Genomic DNA, 15,979 nt, shown 5'->3' with positions numbered 1-15,979 from the left:
CTCCCCACTGAATAAAAGATGCTATTGATCTTACAGAGGTAGAATGCAAACTTTCCCCATTACTACCAGTGAAGTGGACAGTTCGCTCTCAGATTTTGCCCTTCCCCAGGACCAAATACACTTGCAAGAAGGCTAATAAGCAAAGTTAGTCTTTGAGATCTTGAATATAGTAGAGCTAATACACATTTTGACGAACAGAAAGTTTCCAAAAGGAAAAAATACTTAAAACCAAAGTTACAAATTATAATCTATTTATACTTTAATTTGTGCATTTGTGGTAATTTATGACTGCAAAACACTTTTTTCTTAGAATGACATAAAGGCACATTTCATTTCAATGCATAGTGTACCATTCTAAAATATACTAATAATTTCCTTACAAAGTGCTTGAGCAGTCACTTACACATACAGTAATAGCAAAATATATTTACACTCTATAGAGTTTAAAAATTTAAAATCTGACTAAAATATATATATTTTTTAAAAACTACAGAAAATATTAGTGCTTTCTTCAGCTTAATTGTGTGAATATACCCTGCCCTCTAATTTTTTCTTAGTGATTGACTTCAATTAAAAAAAAAAAACAAACTTCTGTACACTGTGTAGTTACATAATGCTATGTCAGGTTTTAATGCTAAAAGCCTATTTTAGACATTGCTTTCTATGCATATTTGAGAACCAGGAAAGGTGAGCAGACTGTACCTCAAAAGTATTTAGTGTTTTTTTTTTTTTTATGTGTTAACACTGTGTAAATTAAAGCCAGACAATTAAGCTAAGATCCCCTCCTGTCCTTTAACAAGGAAATTAACTGGCATTTTAAAATAACTTTAAACAACTTATTGCTCCCTCTTTCTATAAGATTTTCCCCCAAAGAATCTTGGGTAATAATAGAATTGGAAGGAAATAAGAATTCTTGGAAAAATTGTAACTGTTCTCAGAGTATACAAAAACATGCCAGCACACCCTAGCAAGGCTGAAGTATTGATAAACTTTCTACAAATCGATGTGCTTTTATGTTTCTCATAGAATTTAAATTTGAACAATTTTTAAGACATGAGATCACTGTGATTAAATGGCTAATTCAGTATGGTTAGTTCACAACTTGTTATTCCTGAGATATGATGACCCTAACATGCTAAGCACAGAATTAAAGATGTTATTATTGAACTAAAGAAAAATAATGCAGTCATACACGAGAGGAAAAGGATGAAAAAACTAACAACAACAACAAAAAAACCAAAAAACTCCAGGCAAGTGGAAAAGTCATGGCTTGCCAAAAGACTTTCCTCTAAGAGCATTAAAAAAAGCCACAAATGGATCCTCTGAAGAGTTGTAAAAAGTATTTGATCAAATTATTTCAGAGACTTTTGAGGTACAGCTTTAGTGTTATAATAATTTTATAAAATATAGACTGTTTTATCAAAAATATTTATACATTCTGTTACAATATATTGCTTTTGCCCTCAGTAACTGCCAATATAAAATCTGGATCCAGTGGCCTAAAATGTACAAATGCACTTAACGTAAATGCTGGAGTTTGAGGTGTCTGCTTGGCCACTGTACAAAAGTGATGAAGTGGTGAAATTAAATAATAAACCTACAACATAGAATACATTACAACTTGCAAATATACATGTTCACAGCATGTATACAACGATAATCCCTATGTTTTAACAGATATAGTTCCCTTCTACAGTAGATACAAGAAAAAGATAAACTGGGCTGAAAAATGTACAACGAATATCAAAAAAGGAGTAATTAGTCCACTGATTTTGGAAGAAGGTATGATTGAATATATCGAGTGTCTAGACTTTGGGAATGCATATAGGTAATACAGTATCTTGGTTCAGGCTAATCAGAAGTCCTCATTCTTAAAATTTTAAGTAAATGCTGATGTTTAGTTGTTCCTGTTTGCTTCAGCATGGTTTAATAAACAAAAAATTGTTTGGCAAGTAGCTCTGTTGGAAAGCTATGAGGCTCTGTTACATGGTTGGTAAAGATAAGGCGATAAAAATTTTCTCCTAATAAATATAGAAAATTTATAAAACAAGACATCAATTCATTTTTTTTAAAAAAAGAAGCCAAAAAATGTGCACAAACTACCACTACATTTTTTTTTGATATTATAGTAATTTCATTAAAAAAATAAGAGCATTTGCCTTATTCGAACAGATTTACTATGTGTGAACAGTAATAGCATCCCAAACCCTTTTTGTTCTTTTTGTAAAATAGAGCTAATTGAAGTGAAATGATTAATCTTCCTTCCACTTAAGGCAGGCATAAGGCATAGCGAGGGACCGTGGAAGAGTGGTTTTTGGTTTTTTTTTTGTTTTTTTTTTTTAAATAGACTATTGATCCAAAAGTATTCACTTGTGATAGGTTTTCATGGCCGATGTTCATTCCGCTTAAACTCCATGAAACTGTTTCCAGTGCTCAGATTTACGTTGAAAATACATTAAAAGAAGCCACTTTCAAGAAGATTTTACAATAGTACTTTTAAAGAAATCTTCATGTGTTTAAACAAAAAACTCAGAAGCTACTGGTGGCACAGAGAGCAAATGAAGGGTTGCTATTGTTAAGAGGTCTTCTTGTGAGTTAGTTTGCTTGGTTTCACAGTGTCTAGGAACTTAACACCAATCAGCAATGTAGTCAAAATCTCTGAACATTTCTTGCTCCTCTTCTGACAGTATCCTTGGTTCTCGAGGCGGAGTCAAAATAGGTGCTTCTGAGGTAAATTCATCATCAAAATTACTAACATCTTCTCGTCCTCTAATGGTAGGTACGAATGGTGGCTTTACTTTTTTGTCCATCAGAGCACTCCAATCAATTAGCTGGATTACAAAATATAAAATGACCAGTTTAGTTTCCTACACTTAATTTCTATTTTCACAAAAAATTTTAAACTGTCACACTTACCCGGAAAAATGGGTGCTTTTTTACATCCTCTGCATCTTTCTCACCAGCTCCAAGTCGCCGCTCAGGATTTCTTCGTAATAGCTAACACAATATAAAATATAAAAGTTAAAATAAAACCAGTGACTTCGTTGATAAAGATTCTCATAACTTGCAAAGATTTAGATGTTTTTTTTGGTATGTGTTTGTCTAAACCATGCAACATCTATGAACTAAAAAACAACTTCTAAAGTTCTAATTGGGTTCACCCGGGAGGGTGAAGAGTTAAGTCTGGGGAGCCACCCCTGGAGCCAGAGATGTCGTGTCCCCCTCCTCTTTAATTTCCCGTTGCAAACAATAAAGGCCTTTTCTGCCATAAAAAGAAAAAAAAAAAAAATAAAAAAAAGATAAAGTTCCAACTGGGAAATGTCCTTCAATAAAAGAAATTTAACCAGTTTATAAACCATTAGCTCTTACCCTTCTCATTATTGATATGGCTTCTGTAGATAAGAACCTTGGATACCTTACTTCATCATTTACAATACTGTCAAAAACTTCCTCTTCATCATCACCAGGAAAGGGAGACTAGAAAAAAAATCTCTGAGTAAGTCAAAATGAATTTCAATACTGTAAAATCTTATCACCCATCCAAAGTACAGACAAGAACCAAGTAGTGAGGAAAACAAACAAAAAACTTACCAAAACACCAAACAAGAAAAGACTGTGAGAAGCCACAAAAGATACACAACAGATCTATTATACAGAGGATATACCATATACTCTTATTGAAATCTTCATCTTTATTTCACAGATTTTAATAACAAATTTTGTTATATTATACAATATCATTTTTTCACTTAATTTAATTCCATTCTATTTTATTTAATTCACTTTTTCATTTATCTGGCCAGACAGTCAATATTTTGAGTGCATACTAAATAGTAAAAATTATTTAGATAATCAACATTTCTCAAGAAGCTCAATCTTGTGGAAAGACAGAAAAAAATGGGTAAAGTAAATATGGTAATAAGTGTCACCATACAGAGAAGCTCAGAGTTTGTACATCTGAGTTGTACATCTGATATGGATGTACTTTGAATTTCACAGTCAATAGCAAATTAATTAGCAAAACACAATTAGAGATCTGCAGGCATAATGACGGCACTAAGTAGCAGCTGCCAACAAAACTCAAGTCTTAGGGGCATTTCAGTTAGCAGAGTATTATTAAAATGTTGCTCATATTGACAGGAATGACCCTAAGTCATAAAAACATGTTTAAATTACATTCAGTATAACAATTTGATGCACAAAATGATAACTCTCAAATATATTGAAATGTTATTATGAAATATGACTTACTATTTCAGAATTTGAGATGACTTAGATTTGGTTGCTTGTTTCCTGTAAAGTATTAATGAATAAGAGCCAAGCAGAAAGCAGTATCAATGGAAAGGGAAGAATCTTTGACTTGAGGAATCTATGAAAATGAATTTAGAACCCAACCTCCTAAAGCTGAGCTGCCAATCTTATTGCTCATATGTAAGGAAATTTCACACTTTCATTTACTGAAACCTTAGTTTGTTCATTTACGCACTCAAAGTGAATAAATCAAATAGATAAATGAAGTAACTACTATGTGAGATAATATCATTTCTTTCTGGGATTGAGATAGCAGCAAATTAGAGAAAAATTCCTTTTCACAAGAATTCTCAATCAGAATTTCAAGTGGTAATACAAAACACTTTTGTCTATTTGATCAATTTTATATTTAAAAAATGTCACTTTATAAATCCCCGAAGAGTGACGATATACCCACATATTCATTAAGATGTTAAAGTTCCTTGTTTCTGCAAATAGATTATAAATTAACAGGATGAACAATGGAATGCTAACAAGTATGTTTTAAACAGATATAAAAAGAATTCAATAGTCTGTTCAGATGTCAAGAGTGCAACTCTAATATCTAAGTTTACTTAAAATTTCTCTGATGCTTCAATTCTCATTTGGCACCAGGAAGGGGGATCTGGTCCTTCCAGTCCTCAAAACCCATACAAACACAAATACACATTTGAAAATGCATGATATATCCAGTGAATTTTCAAATCTTTGTAATAATAGAGTAATTAGACATAAACTTCAGCCAAACCTGACTTTTATCACAGTTAAAAGTTATTGCTAAAATTTTACCAATGTTAAACTGGTAAATTTAAAACTATCAACTACTGATGAGTTTTAAGTTTAGTTCTTTTCCCAACTACCCTCTTACAAAGGTGCTAAAGAGAAAGGAAACTGCAATAAACAATTGTGAAGGAATAGCTGGATCCACTGTCTTTTATATCCTAGTAATTAACAGGTTAATCAATTAGAAGCTCTTTTTAAAAATACAGAACAGGAGCTTCTTCATTTGCTCATTGCCAAGTTTTCCTGTCACTGTAGAAGAGGAAGCAGAATCAACTGGATCTTAATTCTGTAGTATTCTGCAACAAATTCACATTTTTTGCCTGTCAGAGCTAATATGGAGAGTCAATTTTAAGCAAGCATGTAATTTTTGGTAACCTAATTAACTCTCATACATAAATGAATACATTAAAAAAACCCAAAGCAACAAAACTATTACTTTGAAAAAAGGTGTGGGGTGGGGGGAAGTTCAAGTAGGTCAGAGCTTACAGAAACAACTATTATGAGTACTTCTTCTTCTTCTTCTTCTTTTTTTTTATTATGAGTACTTCTGGCATTCTTAGAAAGCAAAGACCACTGTGGATTAGGGATAAAATACATCTTTCCATCTTAAAACACTGTATAGCAGCTTTTCTAGATAGAGGTAGAAATTTTACTAAATCACTGGTCTTAAGAATAGAAATAAGGTTAGGTGGATTCCATACCCCAAGGTAACAGCATAATGGTTTAGGGATAGGAAACCAGAGAGCCAGAGTTAAGAATTGCAGCTCCATCACATGAGAACTCTGTGACTTTAAGCAAGTTATTAACTTCTTTGTGTTTCCACTTATACACCTGAAAATGGGCCTAAGACTAGTACTGAGCTCATTAAAGGCTGCTGAAAAATTAAATGAGCTAATATTTATAAAGCAAATAGGATAGTGCCCGGCACATGGTAAACATTTTAATTAGCTACTTCTTTTCCTCCTTTCCTAAATATCCACTCCAATATAACATACCAAAGTGGCTGTCATTTGGATGGACTAAAATACTTTATTTATATGAAATAAGTGCCATTATATGACAATACAGGGTAAAAACTTTAGACATTTCTGACATTCAATAATTTGGTCAATCATTTATTCAGCTACTAATTTATTCATGCCTAGAATGTACAAGGAAGGTTTTTGGTACTGGGAAAACTGCAAAACAGTGAACCAAACTCATTTTTTTTTCATCCCAAGATCATCCCAAGATCAAACTGTAAGCAGTTTTCAGTTACTTGTCTAAATATTTACCCTTTCCCAAGTCCAATTTATTTTGACCAATGCATTTATTTTGACCAATGTATAACTGACTTTTTGTTACAGGTATAGAGTACATTCTTTTCATTAGTCTTTCTGTTATTCCCTATGAAATGATCAATTATATATGACCATGTCTTAAATTCATAAAACATAAATAACTACAGCATACTGAAATATAAGGTATGATTTTCTTTTTTTTTTTTTAATTTTTTTTTTCAACGTTTTTTATTTATTTTTTGGGGACAGAGAGAGACAGAGCATGAACGGGGGAGGGGCAGAGAGAGAGGGAGACACAGAATCGGAAACAGGCTGCAGGCTCCGAGTCATCAGCCCAGAGCCTGACGCGGGGCTCGAACTCACGGACCGCGAGATCGTGACCTGGCTGAAGTCGGACGCTTAACCGACTGCACCACCCAGGCACCCCTATAAGGTATGATTTTCAAAGTTCTATAGATAATATAAAAACCTAAAAAACACAGTGAAGGTAATATAGAATTTCAGGCAATTACTAGTATATTATAAATGTGTATAAGTATGTGTAACTTAAGCTCCACTTATGCAGGAAACATATTAAGTCATTTCTAAATGACATATTTTGTTCTTTTCTAATTTCTCTCTCATCTATTTTATACTGCTTACCTCACCAACGAGCATCTCATATATAAGAACACCAAGGCCCCACCAGTCTACAGCCCTTGTATAGGATGTTTCTGTTAACACTTCTGGGGCAAGAAATTCAGGAGTGCCACAAAATGTGCTTGTTCTATCTCCATATCCCATTCCTGAAAAGGTAAAATTTAAGCATTTGTTAGCAAAGAAAAAAGTCTAGACCAACAGATAAAAAATTAGACGATATCCTTAGAAAGCACAATTAAAGTTCCATTTGTGCATGGTGACCAAACTTAAGATATACCAGACTTCTACAGAAAATGTTAAGGACTGGTACAGAGAAAACTGTGCAACAGTAACTCTATTATTTAATTAATGGGTAAAAATAAAGAAGTGCAATTTTCACACTTCATTTTATTTATTTTCTCTGTCATTACAAATGATGCTAAGAAGTTACAAGAAAAAAATTGATTCTGAGCTTCAATTTTTATCATCTTTTCAATTCAATCTTTAAAATATTTTATCTGGTTCATTATAAAAAATAACATTTAGTTGGGAGAATACCAAAATGCAAACCCTTGGATAAGCAAGAGTTAACCACCAAAACAACCTTGAAGAAGAAAAAACAAAACTGGAGGTATCACAATCCCAGATTTTAAGTTATACTACAAAGCTATAGTAATCAAAGCAGTATGGTACTGGCACAAAAACAGACACATATATCAATGAACAGGATAGAAAGCCCAGAAACAAACCCACAATTATACGGTCAATTATTCTTTGACAAAAGAGGCAAGAATATGCAATGGGAAAAAGTCTCTTCAACAAATGGTGTTGAGAAAATCAGACAGCTACATGCAAAAGAATGCAACTAGACCACTTTCTTATACCATACATGAAAATAAACTCAAAATGGATTAAGGACCTACATGTGAGACCTAAAATCATACAGATCCTAGAAGAGACCAATTTCTCTGGAATTGGTAGTGGCAACATCTTTCTAGATATTTCTCCTGAGACAAGGGAAATAAAGCAAAAGTAAACTATTGGGACTACGTTGAAATAAAAACTTGTGCAGAGCAAAGTAAACAATAAACCCAACTAAAAGCCTACTGAATGGGAGAAGATATTTGCAAATAACATATCCGATAAAGGGTTAGCATCCAAAATATATAAAGAACTGATACAACTCAATACCAAAAAACCCCACAAATAATCCAGTTAAAAAATAGGCAGAAGATATGAACAGACATTTCTCCAAAGAAGACATCCAGATGGCCAAAAGACACACTCAATATCATTCATCATCAGGGAAATGCAAACCAAAACTATAATAACATATCACCTCACACCTGTCAGAATGGCTAAAATCAAAGCCACAAGAAACAAGTATTAACAAGGATGTGGAGAAAAAGGAACCCTCTTGTGCACTATTGGTGGGAATGCAAACTGGTGCAGTCACTATGGAAAACAGTATGGAGGTTCCTCAAAAAATGAAAAATAGAACTACCTTATGATCCAGTAATCACACTACTGAGTATTTACCCAAAGAATACAAAAACATGAATTTGAAACCATATATGCACCCCTCTGTTTACAGGAGCATTATTTACAATAGCCATAATATGGAAGCAGCCCAAGCACCCGTCAGTAGATGAATGAAGACTATGTAGCATGCATATGCATACATACACACACACAGACACACACACACACACACAATGCAATATTACTCAGCCATTAAAAAGAATGAGAAATGTTTCCATTTGCAACAACATGGAGGGAACTAGAGAGGATAATGCTAAGTGAAATGAGTTAGAGAAAGACAAATACCATATGATTTCATGCACAAGTAGAATTTAAGAAACAAATGAACGAAGGGGGAAAGAAAGAGAGATAAACCAAGAAAGAGACTCTTAACTATAGAGAACAATTGATGGTTACCAGAGTTGTGTGGAGAGGGTGGAGGGGATGGGTGAAATAGGTGATGGGATTAAAGAGTACACTTATCATAATGAGCACTGGATAATGTAAAGAATTGTTGAATCACTATATTGTACACCTAAAACTAACGTGACACTATATGTTAACTATGCCAGAATTAAAATTAAAAACTTAATAAAATAAAAAAGGAGTTAACCAATGGTGCCATATACACATACAGTATTAATCTTTTAACTAGTTCACAAATTTATATTTCTTATAATTTAGTTTAGTAAATTCTGTTTAGTTCATAATTTTGTTTATTATAACTTAGTAATATATTAATCAAATACACATTCTACATATTGAATATGTCTCAATATATTCTAAAGTGTTAAAAGCTCCTTATAAACATCATCTTAGGAAAGGATTTGAAAGAAAAGCTCTCAAGTATACATTTATAATGACCGAAAATCTCAAATGAACTTGGGAGTCTATGGACCAAGATTTGAAGAGCATAATTAAATACCTTAGCACAGAAGGGTGGAAAATTTGTTTTTGCAAAATTTCTTTAACACTGTCACACTTTTTTTTCTTCAATAAAATATTATTTTTAAAAAGAGCTGATATAGTATCTACATAGGTTCTACACGACCTTTTACGCGACTTGGCCAAGATTAAAAAAATGTTAATTAAGACCAAAATAGAACTAGTATTTCTTGATTTTTATTTTATGCTTTGATAAAAACTAGAGGAGATTACAAACTCCCTATTTTCAGGATAAAACTACTCTTAATTTTTTGTTTCATTTATAGTAGTAGTAGTAGTATGCAATCTGTCACATTTTAGTGTAGTATATATGTCAACTGCAGTAGTTATCATATTTCATTCATTCCGGTAAATTTTCTTATCCTGATATTTTTATTGTCATTTCTTTCTTTTTTTTTTTTTTTTTTTGAGAGAGAGAGAGAGAACACATGAGAAGTAGGAGGAGAAAGAATCTTAAGCAGGCTCCACAAGCACAGAGTCTTATGTGGGCCTTAATCTCATGACTGTGAGATCATGACTTGAGCTGAAAGCGAGTTGGTTGCTCAAAGCGAATGAGTCACGCAGCACCCTTGTCCTGGTATTTTTTTTTTTTAATTTTTTAAACATTTATTCATTTTTTTTTTCAAAATTTTTTTTTAACGTTTATTTATTTTTGAGACAGAGAGAGACAGAGCATGAACAGGGGAGGGTCAGAGAGAGGGAGACACAGAATCCGAAACAGGCTCCAGGCTCCGAGCTGTCAGCACAGAGCCCTACGCGGGGCTTGAACTCACGGACCGCGAGATCAGGACCTGAGCCGAAGTCGGCCGCTCAACCGACTGAGCCACCCAGGCGCCCCCATTTATTCATTTTTGAGAGTGAGAGAGACAGAGCGTGAGCGGGGAAAGGGCAGAGAGAGAGGGAGACACAGAATCCGAAGTAGGCTCCAGGCTCTGAGCTGTCAGCACAGGGCCCAACGTGGGGCTTGAACTCACGGACTGCGAGATAATCACCCGAGCCAAAGTCAGATGCCCAACCAACTGAGCCACCCAGGCGCCCCTGTCCTGGTATTTTTTAAAAAAGGTGAAAGTAGGCCCAGTTGGCTAGGACTTCAAATTGGTTAAACTCCAAGGAAGGAGTTAACAATAGGCTCTTAAGAGTCAGAAAAGTCTGGGTTTAAATTCCTGCTTTGCCACTAGTTAGAAAGCTTAGAAAAGCTGTCTAACCTCAAAGGCTAGTTTCCTCATCTATATGCTGGGGGTTAACGCTACTACCTACCGTCACAAGACTATTAGAAATTAAAGGAGTTCATGCATATGAAGAATTTGGTAAATTTCTTGGCAATTATTAAGTGCTCAAAAAATGTTATTAGCACCTACATGGCAGGTTGATTTGCTGGACAAAGAATCTAGAGACAGGAAAGTTGAAGAAGCTATTAGTTTTTCAAAACAAGATGACAGCTGGCAGTAAGTAGAGGGGAAATGAAAAATTTAAGAAATATTAAGGAGGTAAATGTCAGCACATTTTGGTCATTAACTTGATGTGGAAAGAGAACAGAGTCCAGGATGATAGTACATTTTCAAATAGGGAGACTGTGAGAAGTTTGTGGCACCATCAACTATGAACTGGACTATCTGAAGAAAAGAACCTATTTTTGGTTGTATAATGTTGGAGGTACCTATGCATTATTCAACCAAAGCTGTCTAGTAGATAGTTGAATATTTATGTTAAGAAAGGAATAATAGATTTTGGAATCATTAACCTATTATTTATAGTTAAAAACTAGCAATGATGAACAACAGGCTAAGGACAAACTGAGGAACAAAGGCATTTAAATCAACGGTGTTTAATACAGGAAAGTCCAATAAGAGGAAAAAAAGTATTACTGAATTCAAATTAAGAGGCTGGTGGATAACTGATGGTGATATATTTACAAAGTTCACTCATTTATTCATCCAGCTGCTTATTAATTGAATATTCACTGAATACTTAAGATGTGCCAAGCACTATACTCTACTGTGCTATGAAAACAAAGCCGAGGAACAAGAAGCTTGTGCAAAAGGGGGAACACAATGTTCATTACAATGCAATGTAATGAATTAAATGTCAAGATAACAGTAATTATTTGCTATATGTTAGACACTGTGTCACATATATCCGATTCTTGAAACACTCTTAAACAAGAAGCACTATATTGATTTTATATTTGGGGAAACAGACTCAATGAGATTCAAAGTAACTCATCCAAAGACACAGCAAGTAAGTGGCAAAGCCAGGGTTCAAACCTAGGACTGTATGGAGCCTAAACCTACAGTCTTTATACTTAAGCCACCTCTGATTCATATTTCCCCAGTTTACTTATTTACTTTTGAATATATAGACAAGATTCTGAGATATATGCATATTTTCTTCCTATTTAAAAATGTTAGAAGTTTTAAGAAGCTGGACAGAAGTCATCAGGCCTATGTAATTTACTTTGTACAGTCCCAGCAAAGTAAAAAAAAATTGGTGGCCTAACCAATGCTTTCTCAGAGTAGTGACAGAATTTTATTTATTTATTTTTTTAGAAAGAGAAAGAGGGAGAGAGAGACAGAGAGAGAGAGCATGCGCACATGTGTGGGGGAGAGTCAAGAGGGAGAGGGAGAGAGAATCTCAAGCAGGCACCATGCATAGCGTGGAGCATGGGAGATCATGACTTGAGCCGAAATTAAGAGTCGGACACTTAACCGACTGAGCCACTCAGGCGCCACCATACAAAGAGGATCTTAGGTTTTACATTATGATTTCTGAAAACCTACCCTATTCATAACCACAGAATTCTTAATAATGTGATAATCAGATTACATGAACAGTCCATAATGTCTTAACAAAGAATAAAGTTAAAAATACATTTTGCTTTCCATAGACAAAGTTGAAAAATACCAAAGTACAAAGGAATAGTAATCCATTAGAAAAGGAACTTTAAAATATCCAATTACCTTCTTTGCAAAGACCAAAATCAGCAATTTTCACAAAGCCCTCTGTATCTAGCAATAAGTTATCCAATTTCAAATCTCTGTTCAGGATAAAAAAAACGCAAAATGAAAAAAAATCAATAAAATCAGTAGATAACGTAGGATAAAAATAATTTCAACAGGAGCTGTACTTTTTTTTTTTTTTTTTTACTAAAAATGAGTTTTTCATGTTATGATTTGAGATTTAAATATATTACAAATGTTCACTTTTCTTCCTTTTTATTACTCTACATAATATAATTTCTGAATAATTTTCTCCACTATACAGAAAAGAATGTTTTTTAAAAGGAATGTTTTATCTATTTAAATATGTATTTAAAATTTTTTTTTTTTTTTAACGTTTTTTATTTTTGGGACAGAGAGAGACAGAGCATGAATGGGGGAGGGGCAGAGAGAGAGGGAGACACAGAATCGGAAACAGGCTCCAGGCTCCGAGCCATCAGCCCACAGCCTGACACGGGGCTCGAACTCACGGACCGTGAGATCGTGACCTGGCTGAAGTCGGACGCTTAACCGACTGCGCCACCCAGGCGCCCCTAAATATGTATTTTAAAGCGTGGAAGGAGTTCAAGTATTTTTAACTTTGGTTTTATTAATTTGTTATTTGTGATACTCTGACTTGGACTAAGTTTGAAGTTCTTCTACACACCATCTGTAAGAAAAGACTGTCAAGGTATCAAGAGGGAAGTTTTCACCAGCCTTATTCTAAGAGAATAATGCGAAATAAAGAGAAAGCTATCACTGACCAAAACTGATTAAATCAAAAATTGATTAAAAATTAAGTTAAAAATATTTTATCCTTTGAGAGTAAAACAGGGCCATGAGGAAACCCTCACCTTGGATATATTGTTAGAAGTTTGAATACACTGATGTTTATGGTCTCCTTACTAGCCTTCCTGAATTTGTCTAGTCTAGAGCAATGCTATTCAAAGTGTGGTCCATTGCTTGGCTGCTGGGCTATTATTTGTTGCTAGTCTGCAACTTGATAAGGAGCTTATATTAGTACATAAGGCAACTGTGTCACCAAGTACAGTGTTTAGTTGACAGCAAGACTTAAGGAAGCAGGGTGATGTTTTATACTCTGGTACACGCTACTTATTTTATCATGGACAAATTCTGAGTAGTATTGGTCTATCAAAGTTTTCTGCAGTGGCTCAGTTAGATGTAAAATATTCACCAGAATGAATATTGTTAGTGAATTTTGTTATCAGAGCTCAACTTATAATTTGACTATTTTAATTAGGTAATGGGCAGAAGAATAGGAACAAAGAGGTTCATCACATAATTATTGTGTAACTATTTCTTTCAAAATTGGAGTTTAAAATTTTTAGAGGTCACTTATCATTTGAAAGAGAAAATTAAAAAGCTGGTTAAACACAAAATATCCTTAATTATTTTTAATTCAAATTCACACCAAAATAAGCCATTAGAAAGCATCAAAACTTTACTCACCTATAAACAATTTTGTGTTCATGTAAATACTGCAACCCAAGAACTACACATGCAGCATAAAATCTGTTTGAAGAAATAAAAAGATGTTCAATAAATTCCACTGCTGTTGAATCCCAGTTTATAATTTTATGCTCCAAAGCAGAATTCTGTAGCAAACTAACTTCACAAGTATTTATTTAGTCCCTAGTATATGCTAGACACAGTAAGACATGTCCTAACAATCAGGGATAAAATTAAAAACTAAGAAAAATACAATGTCTACAATGGGAGCCATTAACTTTGCCTGTCGCTAAAGTCCTCAGAGTAGACATTTGATCTGGAAAAATACAATTTACCATAAGGGCAGAAGGACAGTGTAAAAGGCAGAACTCTCAGGGGGGAAATACAGGGCATTCCCTAGGATGGAAAGCAACAGAGGTGTAAAAGGCACCTGTGGTAACCAATAACAAGTTTTTTGTGGCTCAAGTAAAGAATGGGGAAGAAGTGGGAGACAAGGCTGAAATGACAGCCTGGAGTCAAGTTGTGAAGGACCCTAAGTGCCATATTACGGATACTGAAATTTCTATTTTTAACGGTAGAGAATCACATCATTTAGGTCAGAGCAGAACGATCACATTTATGTTAGATTTTTCTGAGGGTAGTATGAAGGCTGGAGTAGAAGTAGGTAGATACCCAGAGGAAAAACAAACAGATGAGGCTATTGTGGTAGCACAGATGGGAGACCATGAGAACCTCCAAGGTAGTGGCAACAAAGAGAGTAAAGAGATGGGTTCAAAAGAAACTTTAAAAGTAGCACAAGACTGGTGTCTCCCTAGCAGCAGAGGATGAGGGAGAGGGAAAAACTTAAGATGACTCTTAAGATTTCCTTAGTGTAAAGAGTAATAGGTAAAGAGACAGAGAAATAGCCAAAGTTTTGTGGGGAAAATGAGGTTGACTTAGGTTGACTTTGAATGGTCTTGGGGCAGGTGAAGAAATTGGGTAAATGGGTTTGGATCTTAGGCAAACTTGAGTCCAGCTAGAATATGAACTCTTGAGGAATAGGACCATGAGGGTCTTTTGCAGTATTTATCCTAAATGTTTAGAATAATGCCTGAAACATGGCAGGCTTACTAAATGAGAAGGGAGGTAATAAATACATGAATTTAAAAATGCAGATGTGTTTTCAGTGCAGAATAGTCTATAAGGAAACACTTAGGACAATCAGGTTTTAATTATGCAAGTAATACATAGGTATTTTCTCTATCAAGTACACATAATACCTCTGGCCCCAAAGCACAATACTTCATTCATCCATCTATCCATCTCACCCCAGTGCCACTACCATCTATAGAGATAACTAACTACTCTTATTGGTTTGGTGAATGTTCTTTGAACTCTTAGAATGCACACGTAGATAATTTAGCTATGTCATGTGTTCCCTTATTTAACAAAAAATGGGACCATAATTTGGAAAAATTTAAAAGTGCAAGTATTTAGAAATATTTAATTATACATTAGATCTTACATAATTATTTGTTGAAAGTTTAAAGAATTTAGCTCAAGTCCCATTCAAACAGATATGATTCTAAAATTGTTTATTTGTATACATAAGATATTGGTTAACTTATTTTGGTAACAAAACAATATTATAACAATTATAAAAATACCTTGATTTCTCTTTTATTTCATTTTTTGTAAACAAATCACCCTAATGACACCCAACAAATAATGGGTATATTGTTTAAAATATATATTTCACCAAATGCTTACTATGCTATGTGTCAGGTATATGTTACATATTTTCACTTATTAGCTTATTTAATCTTCAAATCAAAGCTTTAAATCTTTTACAGAAACATAATGAAGCTTTCAGAGAGAGTAACTACTCTGTCTAAAGGTACAAAGCTAGGAAACAAACTATTTTTGATACCACAGTCTCAGTCAATAAAAATTCACTGATCACCTAGTATGTGCAACCACACTTCCAGGTGTTGCACTAATATACAGAACAGACAACCTCCTCCCTTTTAATGAGGGGAGATAGACAATAAAAAGATAAAAATAAATAGATGATTTCAGGTAGAAATAAAGTGCTATGGAGATAACAGAAAACAGCGT

The 15,979-nt window shown here is 34.0% G+C and overlaps 1 protein-coding gene across 1 annotated transcript in view; it reads right to left on the bottom strand.

The window, feature by feature from the left end:
- Nucleotides 1–234: 234 nt before the first annotated feature.
- Nucleotides 235–15,979, bottom strand: part of PKN2 (protein kinase N2) — a 130,533-nt gene continuing 114,788 nt past the window's right edge. The window contains exons 17-22 of the mRNA XM_025912557.2: nucleotides 13,883–13,945; nucleotides 12,395–12,471; nucleotides 6,996–7,138; nucleotides 3,370–3,477; nucleotides 2,917–2,997; nucleotides 235–2,831 (exon numbers count right to left, since the gene is read on the bottom strand). Of these exons, the coding sequence (XP_025768342.2) occupies nucleotides 2,628–2,831; nucleotides 2,917–2,997; nucleotides 3,370–3,477; nucleotides 6,996–7,138; nucleotides 12,395–12,471; nucleotides 13,883–13,945 (676 nt within the window). The 3' untranslated portion in view covers nucleotides 235–2,627. The remainder of the gene's footprint in view (nucleotides 2,832–2,916; nucleotides 2,998–3,369; nucleotides 3,478–6,995; nucleotides 7,139–12,394; nucleotides 12,472–13,882; nucleotides 13,946–15,979) is intronic.

This window comes from Puma concolor, chromosome C1 (assembly GCF_028749965.1).
Source record: "Puma concolor isolate L17-30 chromosome C1, mPumCon1.1.hap2, whole genome shotgun sequence".
NCBI classification, from domain to species: Eukaryota; Metazoa; Chordata; class Mammalia; order Carnivora; family Felidae; genus Puma; species Puma concolor.
This window is presented reverse-complemented; position numbering and strand designations above follow the sequence as displayed.